Below are 22,288 nucleotides of genomic sequence, written 5' to 3'. Positions count from 1 at the left end.
TCAATGACACATTCATTAAAAAAACTTATTTTTCACAGAAAGTTTAAAATCATTCTGTTTCAAAATTTCTGAGGGAATTGAAAATCATTGTCTTTCAAGAATGCAAAGAAAAATGTGTATAAATCTGTCTTTTATTTTGAAATTCCCACTGTTTTGCTCCAGTTATTCTTCATCCTGTTTCTGTTCTACCAATCACAACCTTTATTATTATTATTTTAACAGTATAATCCAATAGGTACGGTAATACCTAGTAATAAAACCAGCAACAGTCTCACACTGTAATGTTTGAAAATTTGGTATATGTTTCTCTGTTGATGCTAGAGACAAATCACCAACTTAAAATAATTTCTGTGTTTCACTGTTATAAAAGTAGCTGAAAAGATTTTAGGAAAATAGGAAGAAGAAAAAGTAATAAAGTTGGGGGCAGGGGGAGAAATCTCTGCTTTACTCTTTTTAACGGATATGGCCATGAGGGAAAAATTTAAATTTTAATGAAAATACTTATTTCCCAAAGGCCTGGCCAACAAAGAATGCTGAATGAGATAATTCACTAACCAAAGGAACACAATGACTGAAAAGCAGATTATCACTGAAGTGAAAAACAAAGGCAGAAGACATTAATAATTAATTGAGGAGGTTTCCTGTGGAGGTTTACATGAGTTACAAGCTCTATGTGGAAAGTCTTGTCTACCAGATTGTTGTGCTCTCTTTCAGGGTTGCTTATACCTATATGTATGTCCAATATTAAGTTTCCCTGGTCTGAGTTACCTGAAAGGAAGTACAAATCCAAAATGGGATTTTTTTATCTGTGTCGAAAAGCATATCTGCTGTGCTGTTTAAATGAAAGCTGACAAGCTACACCTTTATATTGTTGCAGGAATAACTGCCAGCAACATAAAGAGATGTCATCTTGTGCTCACACAGTGTGTCTCTCTATATATGATGGAAAGACTGTCAAAACTTGTTACAACTAGAGATGCTCAGAGAACAGTTGAAATGGAATAATCCAGCGGGAAACTATTTTTACATTATGATTTATATTTTTATTTTTAGCAAGTGTGCAGAGCTTTGCCTGTGTTCTCTTACTGTCAGGGTTCTAACAGAGAATAGGACACACAAAGCAGCAAATATGGCATCTAACTCAGCTGCTTATAATCTGAAGGAGTCCTATTATGCCCAAAAGGGGTTGGATAGGGGAACAAATGAAATTCTCCCTTGTCTCATAATTATGTCACATGTCATTGCTCTTTTAGTCATAAATCACAGCCTCTACTGATTGAAGATTCCTTGGGCTCCAATAAGAGGATCTCAGAATCCTCCTGAATAGATGTGACTAATTAAATATAGGAAATTAACTTTATGTTTGCAACTTGATGCTCTTCAAGTCAAAGACCAGAAGTACACATATTTCGATACAAAAACAGCTGAACTTTCTCATATTTTGGACTGACTTTTCAGATATTTGAATGCAAAATTTCTTGAGTTCCAATGTGCTAAAATTGCCGACATTGTTAAAGTGATAGCTAAGAAGACAGTGATCAAAGACGAAGTCAAAATTTATGTTCATGTCATGGGACAGATAGGAATCACAAATATGGGGAAGAGTAGGAGTTGAGTATGAACAACATATTTGGTAAAAGTGCTGATTTTTTCAAAGGTATTCGTAGATTACGAATACCTTTGAAAAAATACACAAAAAAAATATACACTAAGTTGAATCTGGAATCTATTTCTATCTAGTTTGCAACTAGTAAAAACACCTGGATTTTCCTAAAACATTTTAAAAATTGTTTATACTAAATATACCAACATATTACTTTCAGGAAAAAAAATCACATAATGGTTTGAGTTGAAAGGGAAGTATGCAGGTACCTACTTCAAAGCTTCTTCCAAAGCAGATTCACCTGCACAGGATTGTGTCCAGGAGGGTCTTGAATATCTCCAGAGAAGGAGACTCTATGACCTCTCAGAGCAGCCTGTTCCAGTGCTCTGCCACCACTCTCAGTCTTCCCTCACAAGAGAGATGCTTCAATCCCCTCATCACCTTCATTGCCTTCAGATGAACCCTCTTCAGTACTTGCTTGTCTTTCCTGTACTGAGGAGCCCAGACTTGGACACTACTCCAGATGTGCCTCACCAGGGCTGAGTAGAGGGACAGTATCACCCCCCTCTACCTGCTGGTTCTTTCTAATGCACCCCAGGATCCCTCTGGTCTTCTTGACCACAAGGACACACTCCCGATTCATGGACTGCTTGTTGTCCACCAGGGCCCCCAGGTCCTTCTCTGCAGAGCTGCTTTCCAGCAGGTCAGATCCCAGCCTGTGCTGGGGTTATTCCTCCACAGGTGCAACACCCTGTATTTGCCCTTGTTAACCTTCAGACAGTTCCACTCTGCTCATCTCTCCAACATGTTGAGGCCCTTCTGGAGGGCTGTACAGACCTTTGGGGTATCAGCCACTCCTCCCAGTTCTGTATCATCAGCAAACTTCCTGAGGGTTGCCTTCAGCCAGGGTCACTGATTAATAAGCTGAAGACAACTGGACCCAGTACCGATCACTGGGGAGCACTGTGAGCCACAGGCTCTAACGAGACCCTGCACCACTGCTCACAACACTCTGATCTCTGCCCTCCAGCCGAGTCTCAATCCACCTCACTGCCCACCCATCTAACCCACACTTCGACATAAGCTCTTTGAAACACTATATCAGAAATCAACATACTTCCAGGAAAATAAGAACACGTCAGGCCATGTGCTTTGAATATATTTGCTGTGAAAGATATGTGTACTATCTTCTAATCTTGGCTTTTTGGAAATTCAAAGCTTCAAAGCACATGTAGTTTTAACGTGATATCCATGTAGCATATATACACATATGCAGAGCACTGCCACAGACAGTCGAGCTATTAACACTGTTAACTACCAGAGTAAGATCCCTCTGAGTCTGAGAGTCAGAGGGATAGAGAGTCCTTTAGAACTAGATTTTTAATTGCATTAGAAGAAGCTTTGTCTCTTTAATTGTTTGTCATATTATTGAGAGATATTTTTAATTTTCCTAACAGAGATCTGTCTTTCTCCCAATAGGCTAAGCTTTAATTAAGAAACGTCAACGTTGCAAACAACTGCACAAAGAGGGACGGAAAGACCTTTGTGACCAAGGATGTGGTTGTCATGGAAACTCTTGCTGTTTCTGTCATTCACTGGCTGTCTTTCAGGTAAATCAAAACAAAAAACAAGAAAATTTTGCTTATCGTTTTAAGGCTCTTAACTGCAAACAGAAATAGGAAGATGTAAAAGCATGCTGGAGAAGATCAACATCATTATGAAAACTATTTGCCTGAGCGTGATGATCCACCCTTAAGGGAAGGAAGCCCATAAGATCCATTAATGCTCATTGGTCGAAAAAAATTACAGAAGTGAGAGAGTCTGCAAAGAAGCATAGAGTATTATTGGTAAATTATGCAACTGGCATGAAAATTGGTATGTTAGCCCCTGACCTGCTGTGTAGGCACATGGCAGTGGGGTTCAGACAAAAGGGTAGGGTAAAGGGAAAAGAGTGATTAAGCACAATGCAATGGGTCTTGGATCAAGGGACAGAATGGGATGGAAAACAGAAATTAAAGAGGTTCATTAAAAAGGGGGAAATTAATTAAAGAAAGGAAAAGAGAAAAAGGGAGGACAAGAAAGAGGAAAAAGAAAAGTAAAAATGTGTACACCAACCCTCACTTCAGCATCACTCCAGATGATGGGGATGCCCATCCCAGTCTCAGTGCCAACCCAGTTGAGGGGATGCCCATCCTGTTTTCAGTGTCAAGCCAGGTGATGAGCAGCAATCCAGCTGCATCAGTGTGGCTGATGAGATGTCCAGGGTCTGAGGGTAACTACCTGGACTTGGAGCTGGGTACTTTTTTGTGAAAAATCTTGTTTAGGTCCCAGTCTCACCTTATAGTATATTTCCTCTTTCTGCCATTCATTCCTGCACTGAGATTGTGGTTCTTTCTCACAGAAAAGTGCTGCCCTGTCTCCACCTGGCCCCTCTTCTTCAGTCAAAACTTGTTCTTTCTCAGAGGTTGCTAGTCCAAATAGTCCTTGGTTATTACCAAAATTTCGTGTCAGTTATTACTAAAAGTTCTTGCTTGGCTTCACAGCCATATTGGTGTTTGAGGCACATTAGCCAAGTATTTTCTGGAAATTGAGAGCTCAAAAAAACTTCACTCTGGACCGCTGTTTATAAGGTCAATAGACAGTGGTCTTTAGTACTCATCAGCTCCTCATAACTAAGAGCTCCAAAGGGTCTCACTTAAGATCACTTTTTATAAGATTGCAGGACAGTGGATTTTAGTCATAGTAGTATTCTATCCTGGATGCAATTCAAGTTGGTAACTTTCTTTGAAGGTTCAGCAACAGAAATATTATTTCATTTGGGTTTTTCAGGCAAGAAAAATAGGTTTTAAAGGCTGCTTTTTAAAAAAAAATCTGGTGATCTTCTACTTCCTGTGAATAGACAGTGTTTCTGACAAGCTGGAGAGGGGCTTAGTCCAGGTGCAGTTCTTCAAGGCCAAAGCCTAAGGAGCATTTCTCAAACCAAAGTGGGACCTAAGGGTGGGTGGGAATGTAACTAAAGTCACCTTCTCTGGCCTCTACACTGAGTGGTGAAACTGTAAAGATTTAGATTAAGATATTGACAAATGCTGTCCTTGTATTAAGATGTGATTATTGAATCTCAGCAGTTACTAAGCTACTCTTTTCCCAAATTGTTCCAAAATTTATTGGGTTTGTGTCATCACAAGATGAAATTTAAAAGTCAGTGAAATAAAACATCTGATTAGTAACAACAAAGTTATATTTGACACAGGAATTTGATAATGGAAAGTGCCTATGGATGTCAACATACATGCTTTGCATGCATACATGGGAGTCTAATTTACTCTGGTTTCTTTCTTGTAGCTTCATTTTGTTATCTAAGTCTGTTGATTTTGGACAGGGAATTTCTGTTTTCTTTGTGCTGGACTATCAGCCACATTGTTAATATTAGTTTGTATTGTAAATGTTTGTATTTTGGTGATTCTAATAGTAGTAGTACCTTACAACCACCACCTATTAATGTAATTTATTTTTTTTAATTGATATTTATATTTTTATTGCTACAAATTGCAAGGAATTTGATGCAAAATTCAGAAGGATGTCAGAAATTTAAATATAGGATTTCTTTCTAAGACTTATTTATTTTATCTTGAAATCTTTGATTTAAATGTTAACATCTGGCAGAAGGTATTTATCTGTGAAACTAATGTACCTGAGCCTGTAGTTGGTTTCACATAGATAATATCTCCTTACTCTCAACTGCTGTTAGAGAAAATACCTGTCGAGTTTGCTCCAGATAGATTTGCCTAACTCTGTATAACACAACAATATGTTTCAAAATTTGTGAGACACATGTCATATGCTGACAATTCTGTATCCTAAAATTGGATACACAGAACAAGCTTCAGATGTTTGCCACAGGCATTGCTTAGGCACGTACATTCAAGCAACACCTTGCAAAGACTTAAAAGCATTAGCAGTGACTAATTCTAATATAGCATGAGGGTGTGTAACTACTTGGGAATTTAAACTGAAAGTCAATATTTACAGAAGAATTTTATTTTAATAACATTATACCCTGAAAACTCTTGCCAGTCATTCAGCATCATATTTAAAATTGACTGTTCCTCTTATCTGTTAATTTGTTACTTATATCTGATGGTTTCTAAAACATTCGTTTTTTTAAATTTCATTCTGATTTGTGATTCTTTAGGGTTTTTAAATCTTTATTCCATATTAATCCAGGAGATTTAACTTCTGTAAGAAATATTTTTTAACTGCAGTGCTTGTTTTCACATATTGTTGAATACAATGTGATAACATACATTTTTCACATGCACAAGATGACATTTTAATCAATTCATGTGCAGTAATAATTAATTATTCATTGTTTAATTTATTGTTATAAGAGCTGAAATTAACAAAATTTTTAAAAAATTAGATTTGAAGTTATTTTAATAAGATTATCTGTACAACTAGCAATTTACTGTCTCCATAACTATAATATTTGATTACATCATCCTGCATTTGGAGATGTTTTTATATTGCGGCGCTCATTAAAACGTGTTTACAACTGCAAATAGTTCATTCCTACAGCTGATGAAATTCAAGGCAGCCTAGTAAGTTTGATGCCTGAATGCACTGTTAACAACAGAGCAACAGATATTGATGGTGCTCCATGAAGATGGTTCATTCAATTTCTGTTCTTCTAGACTGTTAAAATTCAGCACTTATCCATTTAACCATCATATCATGGGATCACTCCTAGCATCAGGCAGTGTTTGGAAGAGAGTTCTGCACTGTTGTATTGATTTTGCAGTGGTGAGGGAAAGAATCCAAGAGAAGGGATGACCTCTCTAGTTTGTGTTGATTCCATTTTTATATCATTTTTATCTTAAAACTGACTCTGTTATTTTGGGTTTTTTTAAGCATGAATGTATAGAAGTGTGCTTAGGCTATATGGAAAATAATACTTGAATAGAGAAAAACGTATTTTTCTGAATATAAGAATGAGGACTAAATTATGTCTCTTACTCTGGTTTAAAGCAAAGGTAATCAGGGAGTAGAGCTCACAGTTATACATTTAAATTGTCAAAAATTTAACTTTTATGAAATATTGATAATTAACAGATAAAAAGAAGATCTCAAGATTGATATGTTCTTTCTTATCTGTAATACTGCCCTTCAAGCCAAAATGGAATTGAAGAAGAATTAAGCTGTTGTTTTTGACCTAGGGACTGCCTCACAACTGAATTGACAGTTGGAATAAAAATTTTGACTTTTGGAGGGTTTTGGGGAGATTTTTTTTCTTTTCTGTTTCTTCCTCTTATAAAGATTTCTTTTAGAGAAAGACAGCATGCTACAAAAGAATAGTTTACTATGGGGGAAACTGTAAATATGAAATTCGGAGTAACTTAAAAATTTGATTTGGTTACAGGAATAAATAAAGTACAGGGATGCTCAGTTTAAATTTAATCTAAATTCATCAGAATTAGTCTCTGTGTGTACTCCCAGGGTCCTCGTGTCCTGGTTCCCCATGATCACCTTAGAGTCGGCCTTTATGTTTGTAGTAAAGGCTATTTATTTTTTGTTCACACTAGGAACAGAGTGTGTGAGAAAGCAGAGAACCTGTTTTTTGTGTAGACTTGTTAAAGTTTTCTTGAACGGAATTCTCAGAGAAGTTGGAAATGTATATTACTGAAAGATTTCTCTTTTAAACAGAACCCCTGACCATTTAATGAGACAAGTAGATATGTCTCTTCATGTTTCAGAAAGGGAAGTATTTTTATAACAGAAAAAAATGACGTCAGATTATCATCTCATGATTTATAGAAAAATTAAGATAGTGGGTTTTATTTGCAGATGTAAGACACTTGAAAAAGCTAGCTTGAGAATAGGACTCCTGTCATTCCTTTCAATAATTATTGCTGCCTGTTACAAGATGTTTCAAATTTAAATATATGCTAAAAGTTGCATAATAGAGTGAAAAGTATTTATAGAGTTCTAATTCTATTTTAATCTAACACATATTCTGTATGCCTTTTTGTTCCCCTGCCCATTTATCTACTTCTGTAATATTACCTTCTGCATGTTAATTGGGTCAAAGTGAGACTCATTTTCTCTGTAAGACTGCATAATTCATGGCATCAATAATATTATGGGTATAATGAAAGTAGCAAGACTTCACAAGATAGAGGCAGTACCTCTGAGACCCTGCGGTCACTGTTCATAGCATTGAGTGGGTAAACATCGTCCTTAAAACTCATCTCTATGTACCATTCATTCCTTTCCACATAAAACATTCTTACTACTAAGCAATGTAGGGGTTTTTTTCCTGTATCCCTTGTTATGGTGTTCAAAGTTAGAATCAGCATAACTTTTTCTGAGCTGTTGTTTGCTAGAATATAATATGAACGGAGACTTACAAAAAATGCTCTTAAGTAAAAGAGCACAAACAAACACAAATGTCCTGTAATAGTTTTGACCTGCAGCTGGCATAGATCTGAGGTGCTTCCTGTCTTTTATCGTGCCCATCCCTCTCCATCTGGCTACTTGGGGGCTTTTAGGAATTGTCTCTATCATTTGCACTTATCAGCTTCCAAAACGCATCACAAACCTGCTCAATATGTAACTTTCAGAACTACAGCAGCCACAACCAGGATTAAAATTCATAGCCTAAGGTTCACAAATTCATTAACCAAAGCATATAAATATGCATACCGCTCTGAGTTCCAGGACTATTTCTCATTTTTATTCTTCCATTTTTTAGACAATGTCCTTCCCAATTCAGTGGACAGCATGTGAAAAGCTGCTACTGTGTCACATGAATGATGAACACATGAATGACCAGTGTTTATCACTGATAAATTTATACAGTTACCCACGGTTCCCTGCTCCCAGCTCCTGGCCCTGCACTGATGGCAGTATAGGAAATACCACGCAACTTTGGCACCTTCAATAGCTGAGGATAAAATCCTGGAGACAGAGCTCTAGATAAGTATTAGTGCCTGGGGACTTTCCTGTTCACAGGCTTCTGAGTAAAAATGGAGAAGATAACACACTTAAACCTTCTACTGATCATCCTGAAGTACTGCATTTGCAAAGGGTGCAAGGCAAGAAAACAGCCACAGTGCTGAAAACTAAGGCAGATTGCTGTCCACATCCTCTCTCCTGGATCCAGTGCTTATTTGGATCAGGGAGCAAAGCACTTATCTGCTAAATATTGCAATTTCCTTAAGTTGAATTAAAAAGAAGAATGCAAAGGTAAAAAAATATTTACTGCCTCCAGAATCCTGATGTTGTTTAATGTTAAATAATCAGGAGTGTTAAGGACAGGAAAAATTGCAGGCATGAAAAAAGATACTGAGTATGGATTTAAGAAAATATTTTTAGGATAAATTCTTCTGCTTGTATGCATGTCTGGGTTGTTCTGTATTTTTTACAATTTTCTATGTTCAATTTATAAAGCCAGTTTCCTACTGCTGGCCAACAAGGTGTTGAAAATGTTCTTGAAGATGTTGTTTTTACGACTTTTCCCAGATATTCCATGTCATACTTTTCCAAATACTGCAGTGTTTGACCCTTCACCAGAAGTCCTTATCCCCAGGAATCTCTTATACTTTCACTCATACTACAGGGAATTCAGCTGTTATTATTATCACTACACATTGCAACAGTGATATAATTTTTGTAGGAATATTTGTAATTGGTTTGCTGGCAAAAGTAATTCATTCTATGAAGTGTTTATCATTTTCTTCAAGTGTGCTTCTAGATGACCACTTCTCATGATCCGAAGTAATGAAAAGAGCAATACTTGGTCTTAACAAGCAACTAAGTCTGTTTTCTCTTACTTCCAGTGCCAGACATGTACAAGGAGTAGTTAGATCATAATAGATAATAATTTAGAGTTTTCAAGCAGCAGTAACAATATCACAAATACATAATAAGTTATTAACTTCATTTCAAAAAGTCATTAGCAGTTAGCACAACGTTTTTTAAGCATTGACCTGGCCTTTTCTATTAGGAGTGCCATAAAAAGGCAGTGAAACCTTGAAAATTATGACAAATTCAGCTTTGAAATGAGATACTAGTTTTTCAGTAATGAGGTTAAACCAATATTGCAAGAGGTCTGCTAGGAGGCTGGCAGATGTGACAATGCTTTAAGTTGGAAAGCAAAATTAAATAACTTTAAAAATTAAGTGTTTTCTTAAGATTCTAATAGAAATTCTGTGGTGGATGCAAGTGAATATGTGAGTTTGTGTGTGTGTATGCATGTGCCTGCGCTGTAAGAGAGTAAGGCTGGGTTGCCTTCAAAATAATTTTGAGCTGCACTAATCCCTGTTTCCCCTTCATACATGTTCTACATCCCCCTGGGTGTTCATTCAGAGCACAGCAAGCTCTCTATTGCTTACTTTCATAGAGCTGCTCACAAGTTTCTCAATATGCTATCAAATTATCAGGTTAGGTGTGTTCAGGAATTTTTGTTACATTACTGCCCTACAACCACATGAGCAAGATTGAATGCAAACCAAATTGTTGGTTCATGTCCAGCCTTATTCCAAGAAATAGCACCTGGTGCTTTTAACCAGCTTGGTAAGGAATACCAAGCTCAAACCTTCTGACAAAATCTAGTTTAAAGGTTGCCTCCTACCTATAAAGAACAATCTTAAGAAAGAAGGAAATATTTAAGAAAAATCTTAAAGTGCTGATAATTTTTGCAGTAAATAACTGAGAAAAATACCATACTCTGCTAGGGAAGATGTTAGGGGAAAAAAACCACAACAATAACCAAAAACACCTGCAAGGGTGTTTTCTGTATTTATTTCTCACTGCTCAATTCCAGCACTAGGTAGCAAACATATTATTGCAAAAGTTCTCTGTGTCCTTGAGACTTCCAGAGTTTACTTTTCTTTCGTTAAAAGTTTCAGTCAGGACTCTTCAAGTGATATGTTGCCAAGTGTGTATGGTGGTCTCTTCTGGTTTTACCTAGCATGGTAAATTATACTTAATGACAACACAAGTCTGAACTGACAAACGACAGACCACACTTTTGGGGTAAATGCTCTTTCAAATGCAAAAGATTTTTATTGCAAATAACATCAGAGAAAGTAATTGCTACCATGGGGTGAATAAATTTAGAGCATAAAAGATGGAATGTGTATAAAACACCATCAGAAAAGATCCAGGAAGGTAAACTCGTTGCTGTGTTTGAATAAAAAGTCAACTTTTTAAGGCTATAAACTTTCAGCAATGATATGATTTTCTTCCCACAGCTAATGTCCATAGCTATTCTATATATGATAACTATCTGTGTTAGAAGGCAAAACATAAGATAATCTGCCTCCTTGCAAGTATTCTCCTTTGCTCCCTAGGTGGTGGTGCTCCCTTTTTCTCTCAGGTTTTCCCCTTGGAGTAATGGCAGTAGGTTAAACTCAGAGCAATTTTACCCAATATGAAGTTATTACTTGTTGCCTGTATCATACCTGAAGTCTTCATATTTAAAAAATCCACTTATGTGGTTTTGTTTCTATTTTTTTTTTAATCAGTTGATTATGTAAAAAGTTTTCTTACCACTTGAAAACACTTTTTGGAGTCACCCTAAAATAGTAATCATCAACATGTGTTGAAAACCTTATTGTTATTTGGAAAAATTACTAGATAAGGTAAGAGTAAAATCTGCCAGTTTCTCTACATGGGAGACAAGCTGGCTGATGTGGAGAGGTCACATCACTAATGGTGAATAAACACTTCATAGCTGTGTGAGCTGATGAATGTAGGTAGCTATGGGGAAACTTCTCGCTGCTCCAGACTTGATGCACTAGTCAACTCTATAGTGCCTTTGTTTAAATTGGTGCTAGCAGTTCAGTGACAGCAATTTCTTAACTGTACTGTAACTAAATCTCTTCCCCAAACTGAATGAAAATAGTGTGAAAAATAAATCTCACTCCTGTCAGAAAATGGAATATATGCATATACTGCTCCATGATAGGACTGTGGGAGGCAGTTTATCAAGCTCCATGCAGCACTGAGACTGGTAACTGCTTTGCTCAGTGGACTGCTTTGATAGGGAGGCTTTTCCCTATTAAGTGCAGTAGTGTGAGAATGTTATAATAGTGAAGAACATATCCTGCAATTTTGGCTTTTATTCAACATGCCTAGATGTGCTATGTACTGAGACCACTTCAGCAGTGGGTTTAGTTTACTTCTTTGAATTTATCTACCTTAATGTTGGGTATTCAAGTAGAAAGGCTTTTCCTAGAATTCTGTTAAACACTCCATCAGAGCTGGTTCTGATTGAAATTTTTCTGTGGTTGTGTGTTGGGGGAGTGAGGAGGTTGTGTAGTTTTTTATGTTTTAATCTTAGCATCCCTACAGCTGATACAGTGAGCTCAGTGGTTAAACTGTTCCTGTACCATTGATGTCCACTGGGGTGTGACCCTGTCTTGAGAGCACCATGGCCTGTGTTTGCCCTTAGTATGGTGTGCAACTGTGAAAAGGGAGTGTTGCAGTCATGGCATTACACGAAGTGTCAATTTAGCTCAGCATAAAGCTGTAGGTGGTTTGCTATGGCTCACCACACAGCCATTAAGAGTATCATCTCTGCTCAGCATAGAATTGCAAGTGATAGTATTTAAACCCCCTATAACACTGTGAATGATAGTGCTCTCATTTTGTCCAGGAAGAAAGGTGAAGACAGGCATTCTGACTAAGCCTGTGATTTAAGTGAGTTAGGTAAAAAAAGAATGTAATTTTATCATCTGCAAGGGGATGTGGCATCATTGAAATTTACTATTGATTTTAAAGTGATTAAAAAAAGAACAATGGATGACAGACTCAGCCATTTTAGAAGAAAAAGATGAGCATGTTCATAAATATTTCCTGACAGTGTAACTTAGCAATTCTGAAAGTTCTCTCTAAAGATGCTGCAGTTCTCTCTAAAGATGCTGTTTTTCTCTAAGCCCTGTGGAAACTACTCTTAAATGAGTTGCTTGGTCTAGATTATTCTCCAACTGTTTTTTACTTGTCATTGAAGCCCTACCCTGTTCAAAAAGTAAAAAATGAGAAGCCTCTCAAAAATTATTTTAGAATGCAAGACACACAAAAAAAACATAGAATGAAAATATGCTGAGATGGTAGGATACAGAAATGAATGCCTTTTGTCTCATAGCTAATTTTTTGCTAGGATATTGTAAAGTCATGTTTGTGATGATTTGTTCTAAAAGTACATATGTCCAAGATGGGCAGAAAGTGAGGAGTGAAATGATTACATCTGCAGGAAAATAAATGCACTCTGATTTGGTGACCTTACCCACCAGGAGTAACATGAAACATTACAATTCTGTAGAGTTTACACTTGTACCTATCATTTATTTGTAACTCAAAGTAGCATATTTTTCTGTTTGTAATATATTTTTTCTTTGCTTAACTCATATTGTTTGATGACCATTTCAGATAGAATTTTTAAAAGAGTAGAATTTGTATTTTCTATTCACTGGGCAGTTCTTAAAATTTTGTAGCAGTGTTTGATGTGTCACTTTAATGAGTTTAACATTCATATCTCTGGAAAATAATCATAAATAATGTACAAATTGGGCAACTCAAACAGGAATGGACATAGTGAAATAAAAAGAAACCATTGAAGATCTCTTGTTACATTAATTTCACCATTGATTTGACTTATTGGGTGAAATGGGGCCTAGTGATGGACTTAGTCACTTTAACACAATTTAGTTTGTATAACTCCTTATATAGATTGTTTACAATTGGATTACCTTGTTTAATAGGAAAGAGTGCAAGGCAAACAAAAATCTAAAAGTTGACCAGTATGTACTTCTAGACTTCTACTGTGCTCTATAGTTTGATGTTTGCATCATAATTGTTTAATATTTAAGAACTTTTGAACTGCATCTTTAAGGATGTCAAAGCAAATATCAGAGAAAGGGTTTAGCAAGATATGCAATGTGTCCTCCTTTGCATTTCAGAATTTCCCATTAGATTAGATTTAGCAATGAAAAAAATAAGTTTGTTAAAAACTGAAAGAAAAGAAATTCCTCTAAAACTGTCTCAGTCTTCTCTGTTGTGTTAGTATGCTCTTAAACAATGTCTATAATTTATACTCTATTCTATATAGTTAATGCTGTAAGTTTGCATGTCTCCCAACTTGCACAGAACAGCAAGTCCTGTAGTGCAGAGAGAGAGAGTATAGTAGACATGGCAAACTACTATAAGAGTATAGTAGAGAGTATAGTAGACATGGCAAACTACTATAAGAAAAATGAAGTAGATCTAAAGCAAAAAATTAACCTGTTGATTGTGTGATATGGGAAAAAAAAAATAAAAAGGTGATTCAATTAAATACCATTTCCAAGGAAAATACCACCAGGTATTTTTCACTTTTTTGTTTCTTTTGGTCAGTTGCCCTTACATTTGTTGGCAAGGTTTTAAAATACCTCTGATAAGAATTTTATGACAAGCAAAATTCTTTTAAAATTATGTTTGTTTTTTTTTTTTTATGTAAGACTTGAGAAAATTATGGCTTAAAACATTTCTAATTCTTAGCAACACTTAAAAAGGAGAAATTACTGAGTTTCCACTTTGATAAGGTATATTTTATCATAAATTAGAGAGTTCTGTAATGAACTTTTCTTAATTAACCTCATTTTTACATTACTCATTTCAGTGAAAAAGTTCATTTTAAAATACTAATTAATCTTCCAAATAGAGTGAAAACACATGCCTTTCTAGAAAGGCTTCCAGTTTACAACCTGAGTCTTCCTGGAACATTTTTTCATATCTGTTCTCATGAACACTTAAATTTCTTCTTTCCCTCTTATACTCACACATTTCCATCAGTTTTCTTTCTACAAAAGCTGATATAGGGAAGTCTTATATTATTTCATTCCACTGTGTAAACAGTGCTGAATAATAATTATTTACCTGTATAAACAATATAAAGATTTCAGTGATTTATGAGACTGGTTCATGGGAGAAGATTCTTACTGAAGATAGATTTAATTACAGTGGTTTTGGTATTTTCTTGATGCTTAAGAAATGAGAAATTGTAAAATAAAAAACCTAGCTCAAGTCACAGCATGCTTTAATGAAGATTTTTTTGGCATGAAATAAAAGTAAAGGATTAAAAATAGATCTATGTCCTGGTTCTAAATCCACAAAGAATATTAATGTATCTGCAGAGAAATTCATCAAAACTGGTTTCCAAGGCTCTGATCACAATATTCTTATAATTAATTTCAGAGTAAATTTGTCTAGCATTTGCTTAATTTGTCTAGGAGTAACCAGTACAAATAAATTAGCAATTGGTGAGTTCCTTTCAGGTTGGGAGCCTTGAAACTTGCCTTTGCTCTGGTTTCAAAGGCATATTTGCAGCACGTTATGTTGTCTGCCCAAGTTACTGCAACACTGTAGAAGGATTGGCAGGTCTTTAAGAGTATGTGTTCTGGGAAATTCTTGGATATAATTTTAGAAGTTCTTTTAGTTGAACCCAGAGAATGTGTTTTATTCCTTGCAGAAATATTTTTGTTAGTGTGAAAGTTGTTTTGTTCTTGTGTTCAGTGAAACATTATCATAGCTGGCAGTGATACCAGTAGTTTTCCGCTTTCTTAAATTTAAATTGCAAATAGATAAATACTTAAATTTGCTTTTAAGCTTTTATTATGAATTCCAAGGACTACACACTCAGAGACGATTAATCCTAAAGGCCGCATATTACCTAAGTAAATAACCCCCTATGTTCTTGATGTAATAATACAGCAAAATCATAAACCTGATTTTGCATTACATCATATTTTTTTACCATAAGGAAAAGATTGCTATTAATTAGCTCACAATTATTCCCTCTTATTTGCAATCTCAGAGTATTAAATATTGATGGAATTAATAGATTACCAGTTTCATCTTAATAATGTCAAACAGGCCAAAATTCAAATAGGGACTGGTTTAATGGGATTTATTGATTTATGTATATATGCATTTTAATAATTTCTGTGCTTGACCTATACAATTCCTTTATATTTTAGTTCATAGAGAAAATTCAGGGACCACCTGGGCATATTAGTTGCTTGATAAAAATGTCTCTAGCGTGCAATTTTTATGATTTGCAAATAGAGTTATTTCTGTATGTCCCACACATACTGCATCACATTCTTCTAACAGCAAGTCAATATTCTGTTAATTCTTGCTTCCAACTGAAAAAGGAAATTTCAGGGACTGTGTTGAAGTATTAAGTACCAAGACTCAGAAAATGAGGCATTGTGCTGCTTAGACTACTTAGAGATGTTTGTATAACCTTTTTCAAGATATCTCCATGTATTTCTTAGGAAACATTGAAATGTCACAGATAATAAATGTCAGAAAGGGTTTTATTTGGACTTCTAAAAAACAAGTTAGATAATTTTGACCAGTGGCTCTTTCAACTGACATGCTAATCAAATAATCCGAGATAAGGCAATAACTACCCTGGTCTCTGTATTCCCTCAACCAGGCCCAAAAAGCATTTCTGTAATTGAGAAGTAGATCTACCCAGGGATATTTTCCTCTGAGATGATGTAGAGACAAGAGCATTCTTGTAGCAGCATGTATGGCACCATGGCTTTGATCTTCAATTTGCAGGAATATGAATTTCAGGTAATCCTCTTGCCTTTAAAAAAGAAAGAAAAGGGGAAAAAAAGGAAAAAGCAAAAGAAAAACAATTGTTAAATGGATGCTGGTCCTTTAGTAGAGTCTTCATTGTACCTTAGATGAGTTGATTAACTTCATAAAAATGACTCACTGTCATTCTATTGGTGATAAAGTGAGTTTAGTCTCATCTGGTGTGTGTAATTTAGTGTTCTTTTTTTTGGCAAGATTAAATCAAATCCATCAGTCTTATACAAATGCACTAGTGTGGATTTCTATTAGATAGATTTGTGCCAAATCACAGCTCAAATCTAATTTCTACTGCCTTTTCCTGAGGCTTTTAAAACTCTGACTAAATTTACTCTCCTGCTGCCGTACCCTGCCACCCCTTCTGCTGCCCCAATTGGTGAGGGAGATTCACCAAGTAAACCTTACAACCCCAAGGATGAGAAATTTTTTCTTGTTAATTTTGTTGGATCACACATTCCAAATGGTTAAAATAAAATTTAAATTTACAATACCCAGCTGTCTAACAGTAAACTAGCTTTCCTTAATGAAACTAAATCCATACAGTATGACTGGAGAGTAAATCCTTTGGTACTTGCCTGAATTCATAATGGATAGAAGTGTAAAAACCTAAATGAATCATGTGCAAATGTAGATTTTTCAGACTGATAAGGAAAGATTTAGAATAGTATGTTCTCATTTAATCAGCCAACTACAGAATTCTAATTATCTCATCTGTGGATATAAAGATGAGATATACACATAGACATAGAGATTTCATTTCTAAAATAAGTTCTGGAGATACATTGCAAAACTGTACCTCTGCTATGTTTAACTGTAGACAACCAAACAAATCATTCAATCTTCCAAACAGAAGCCCTATGCAGAAATCATTTTGCCATCCATAGGATAGGTTTGTGCTTGTTTTTAAATTAAGATGAAGAGCTGCTAAAATATGTGTTGCTTTGTAAATCTGGTATATATATACTTGCCTTACATATCATCCTTCTATTAAAGACTTTTGGAATTAAGTGGACATAATTTTGCTTCCTATGTATGTAATTTGCTTCCTAGGTATGTAATTCAGGCACATTAAATTAGGAGTCTGTCCTCCAGGTATCATCAGCAAAGACAAGAATAACACTCCTGAGAGATTATTTTAGGATACAGGCTGAAAGCCTTATTAATCATTCTCATTAGTATCATTACAATGCAGTGTAGTTATCACATTGTATGCTTTTTTACTTATTTCTCTTTTTTCTACATAAAATCAAACATATAGAAACAATTACGCAAAATCAGCCAATTTTTAGTTATGAAATTCAAAATTTCTCATGTAATGAAAGTATTAAATCTCTGAGAGAAGTTTTCTAAGTTTTCCAACCTATTTCAATATGAGAGTGACATATTACTTAAATTAGTACAAATTTGGATATCTGGAAGTACGTAACAATGAATTATTAGTGAACAATTAGTTCAGTAATACTTTTATTTTACTTCACTGTCATGGTTAGATAAATATTGTTCTCCTTGGCTGTCACGTCTTTTCTAGATGAAAAAATGGAAGTATTTCTTGTGCTTAATTTGAAATTATTAAGAAAAAAAGGCATCAGAAGATAATTAGTTCAACATGTTTCTGTCACAAAGAATTTAGATAATGTTTAAAAAAACTAAAATTACTATTAACATGTTGAAAAGACATACACTAAAGAATATTTGTCTATATTTCCACTTGGTACTTTTTTATCAGATATTGTATTCACCTTCCCTTATTCAAGAATAATGATGGTATTTACAGTGTTTTATGAGATAAGGCAATAACACCATCTCAGAGTTCTGTGGCTGGTTTCACAAGAGAAGGTCAGTTTGGGTAGATCAAGGATGGAAGTGACTATTCTTTGATAAAGCAGCAAATCAAATTATCTATCCAGTGTGTTACAACAGACACTGCCACTCCCACTGTTATTTCACAGTTATTGGGAGTATTTAGGGAAAACAGAGTACAGGATTTTGGTAGATGTATAGTTTCCAACTGATGTTTCACCTTGTTTCCTAGGTTTATTGCTTCTTGTCATTTAGCTAATTTTTGCATTCCTTTTTCACATCATCTCTGTAAGTGTGAATTCTCAAAGTGAGCAGCCCAACTATGTGACAACAGAATAAACAAAATATGTTAAATTGTTATATTTATAGGAATTAACTGAAGAGTTTAAAAGCAAAAGGGTATTCTTCCTTCATCAACACATTATAATAAAATCATAAAATCATAGAACCATAGAATCATAGAATGGTTTGGGTTGAATGGACCTTAAAGGTCATTTCATACCAACTCTCCTGACATGGACAGAGGCACTTCCCACGAGACCAGGTTGCTTAGGGTCCCATCCAGCCTGCCCTTGAACACTTCCAAGGATTGGGCATCCACAGCTTCTCTACCAGCCCTGGTGAGGTGACACTTGGAGTGCTCTGTCCAGTGGACTCCACACCACAAGAGAGACATGGACACACTGAAGGCAGTCCAGTGAAGGGCCATGAAGTGAATTATGTCTCCAATGCAAAAGGCGAAGAGACCTGGGCTTCTTCAGTGTGGAGAAGGCTCGGGCCAATGTGATCAATAGCACAAGAACCTGAAAGGAGGGTGCAAAGAAGATAGAGCCAGGCTCTTTTATTTACTGGTGCCCACTGGCAGAAGAGCCAATTAGTACAAACTGAAACATCAAGAAACAGTTTTTTACTTTGAGGGTGACTGAGCACAGGTTGTGCAGAGAGGTTGTGGAGTCTCTCCTTTTATCTATGCAACAACTTCTTGCACATGATCCTGTGCAACCAGTTCTATCTGTCTTTTCTGTAGTATGAGGGTTGAGCTAGATGATGTCTGGAAGTCCCCTCCAACCTTAGTTGATCTGTGAATTAGTTAATCAGTACTGAAACAGGTTGAGACAGTCAAGGCTTAAAAAAATCAATGTAGGTACTACATTGGGAGTTTGCTAAGAAGCAGGATTTTTTTTGGTCAGAATTGTTTTCCTTAACAGTAGTGTGCATGCCATAGACTTGTCCTACAGTTTATTGTTCCTTGTGCATCAGGTCCTCTGCTCCAAGAGAAGTCAGCACACCTTGGCATTAAGTTTGCTAGTTAGAGAGGCACCAAGCAAAAAGCAAAAGCATTTCTTCATTTTGTGGGTTGACCTTTACATATGTGGTAGATTAAGTTAGCAACATTTTACCATTTCCTTCTCTCTCTCACACTTCTTTTCTGTCTTCTTCTGCATTCATTTTCTTATCATCTCATTACTACACAAAACATGCTCTGAAAACTGCTGTATTAACATTACATCAGTCTACCCATTTGACTTGTTGGCTTTAATACGTGTAAAATACCTTGTACTGACAGTCAAGTAGAATAGTAAAAAGCATAGTAATTCTACAGACTAGGGCTTTGTAGTTATGAATTTTCTAATATATGCAGTGGTTATTTTTCCCTGGCTTGCTTTGGGGTCTCTAGGTGCTTAGCTTGAGAAAGCAGAAAGGAACCATGTATGAATTTAGAAGTACTATTATGCAGAGCACATTAACTGAGGTTTGCAGCAGTTTGGTGTTTTGAAAAAAAAATTTCTTTGGAGATTTGTTGGCACTAAACACAACAGCAGAAATATCACTAGCAACATGTTCTTTACATTCCCAGTGGAACTCTGAGGAACTCTCGTTGCTTTCCTTCCTCATTTACATTTATTTTCTACTTGTTCAGCAGAGCTCAAAAAGAAGACAAAAATTCAACTTACACATGGATCTACATTGTTCCTAGCTATTCCTGTAAAGAAGTCATGATGGTTTGAACCTTTCTTTTAAGCAAAAGGAAAAAGAGGGGAAATAAATTATGTATACATAGATAGAAAACATTAATCACTGAATACAAATGTTTAAAATTCAGCCTTTTTTCTGCAATCTTTTTCACAAGAAAAAAATGCAATATCACTCAGTAATTATTTTTGGCTAGAATTTGAATGTGTTTCTGTATGTGTATTTGTGTCATATGATTTAGCTTTGTTTTTTTAAGGGTATTGTGGTATATATTTTCTGCATGTTTTCTAATTTTGGTAAGGTTCAAATCAAATGCATATTTTTTTCCTCCATGTTTTACAGAGAGGTAAGAATTTCAAGTAGTACATTAAAATAAGAATTGAGCTGTCTCAATTGTTGTGGAGCAATTGTACCCTCAGCATGACAAGTTACTGCAAAACAAATAGTGTCGTGAATTTATCATGAGTTACATAGATTTATGTGGATGATTTCCGGTGATGTTGTGTTTCACATCCTTTGTAATGACACGATCACGCATCAAAAAGAGATGAAAGTATGAGTATGGTGACATTACAATGTCACTATTCTGGTAGGTGTTATACACTGTCATAATCCATGACACAGTAATTTCTTGTTGACAAAGAAATACAGATGGTTTGGCCTCTAATTAATCCATTATTCCTAGTCAAAAGGACAGCTTGAATTTTTAATTCAATCTCTCTCTACTTAATAATTCCTGGTTGTCCTTTAAAAACCCCACAACAGGAGGTTTAAAAGCTTTCTTTGACAGTGCTTGAACCAAAAAAAAACACCATAGTCTGTACTGTCCTCAGTAGTTTATAAGGTATTTCTAAAATTAAGGTTCATCAAAGTGCAAATATTTTCTTGGGGACCTAGATAAATAAGCAATAAGTTTGCTTTGAGTTCCACTTCTGATACATTTCTTTTCCTCTTAGAGTACATGAAAAAACATAAATTAATATAACTGTTATATTACTGCTGTACTGATTCATAATACATATTCAAAATTTTCCCATGTTTTAGCACAGTAGCAGAAGACCATGTGAAGTTTCATCTTACAGTCCTTAGCATTTTCTAGCTCTACTGCCAAAGAAATTTTACCAGGTTAAGCAGACACATTTGTTTAAATCTCTGTATAAATCCTCTGAATATAATCAGCTAAGGCACAGAAGCTTTTATTACCAAATGCTGTTCGATTTTAAATGGCAATGATTGAAAAACCTCTTTATTATCTCCTTGACCTTGTACAGTTTCTTAGAAGAAGAGAAAGAGAGGGATTTGGGGTCAAAATTCAGATCTGTTGTAACCATGTTTTTTCCTCTGTATTTCTTCCTTTCCAAAGAACAGTTTTACAGAAGCAAGTTCCCCTCACTAGGTAATTGCCACGGGTCACTGCTGAACATGTTCCATGGAGCTGTGACTTCTTAGAGAACTGACAGCATAAAGAAGGGTGGTTTTCAAAGTATGAACCTTATGTGCTGTGCATTTTTCTGTGGCTTGATTATTTGAGTATTGGCATTGTTAGACCAAGAGTGCCACTACCAAGAGTGCCAAAGATGTTTAGTTATTTTGCCATTATGGTTTTTTTTTTTCTTATTATAGCATATGTTCTTTTCTGGTTGGTTGGTTTCTTTTAAATTTTTTTAAAAGCTTGACAGTGAAAATGAAGACAGAAGAAAATAGTAGAATCATGGAAAAATTGAGATTGGAAGGGACATCTGGAGATCAATTAATCCAGCCATCAGCTCAGAGCAGGGGTAATTATATCACAATACCCAGTCCAGATTATGTCCAATAGAGTCCTGAAGAATTCCAATAATAGACATCCCCCAGTCTCCCTGGGAAACCTATTGCTATATTCAACCACTCTTATGTTTGTTTTTTTCCTTGGTATCCAACAAAAATTTCTTATGTTTAAGCTTGTTTATTACCTCTACTCCTATCAAGTTATAAGGTCAATGTAAAGTTTGTTAATTATTGGCTTTATTTATAATTTACATAAAGATGCTTGTGGGTGTAAAGAGTTGTAACATGAGTGTAATGGTTAATGAAAAATTGAAAAAATTGAAAACAAACATTGGCTGGAATGGGTGGAGTCATAAGATTATTTTGAGGTTTCACTTTGATATAGGTGAACCTAGTAGATCTGATTCTACTCTGTTTATTTTAATTTTTGGAATGAATCAAAATCTTATTTTGCATTTACAATGGAGGGTAAATGACATTTTGAAAATCTGTTACTGATCT

The 22,288-nt window shown here is 35.4% G+C and overlaps 1 protein-coding gene across 6 annotated transcripts in view; it reads left to right on the top strand.

The window, feature by feature from the left end:
- CNTN5 (contactin 5) overlaps window positions 1-22,288 on the top strand; it is a 609,082-nt gene that overhangs the window by 288,393 nt on the left and 298,401 nt on the right. For all 6 annotated transcript variants that reach the window (XM_071434213.1, XM_071434212.1, XM_071434206.1 and 3 more), the window contains one exon: window positions 3,083-3,213. In XM_071434213.1, coding sequence (XP_071290314.1) covers window positions 3,159-3,213 — 55 coding nt within the window. In that variant the 5' untranslated portion in view covers window positions 3,083-3,158. The remainder of the gene's footprint in view (window positions 1-3,082; window positions 3,214-22,288) is intronic.

Source organism: Agelaius tricolor, unplaced genomic scaffold (genome assembly GCF_023055355.1).
Source record: "Agelaius tricolor isolate 1412-34295 unplaced genomic scaffold, bAgeTri1.0.p SCAF_9, whole genome shotgun sequence".
Lineage (NCBI taxonomy): Eukaryota > Metazoa > Chordata > Aves > Passeriformes > Icteridae > Agelaius > Agelaius tricolor.
This window is presented reverse-complemented; position numbering and strand designations above follow the sequence as displayed.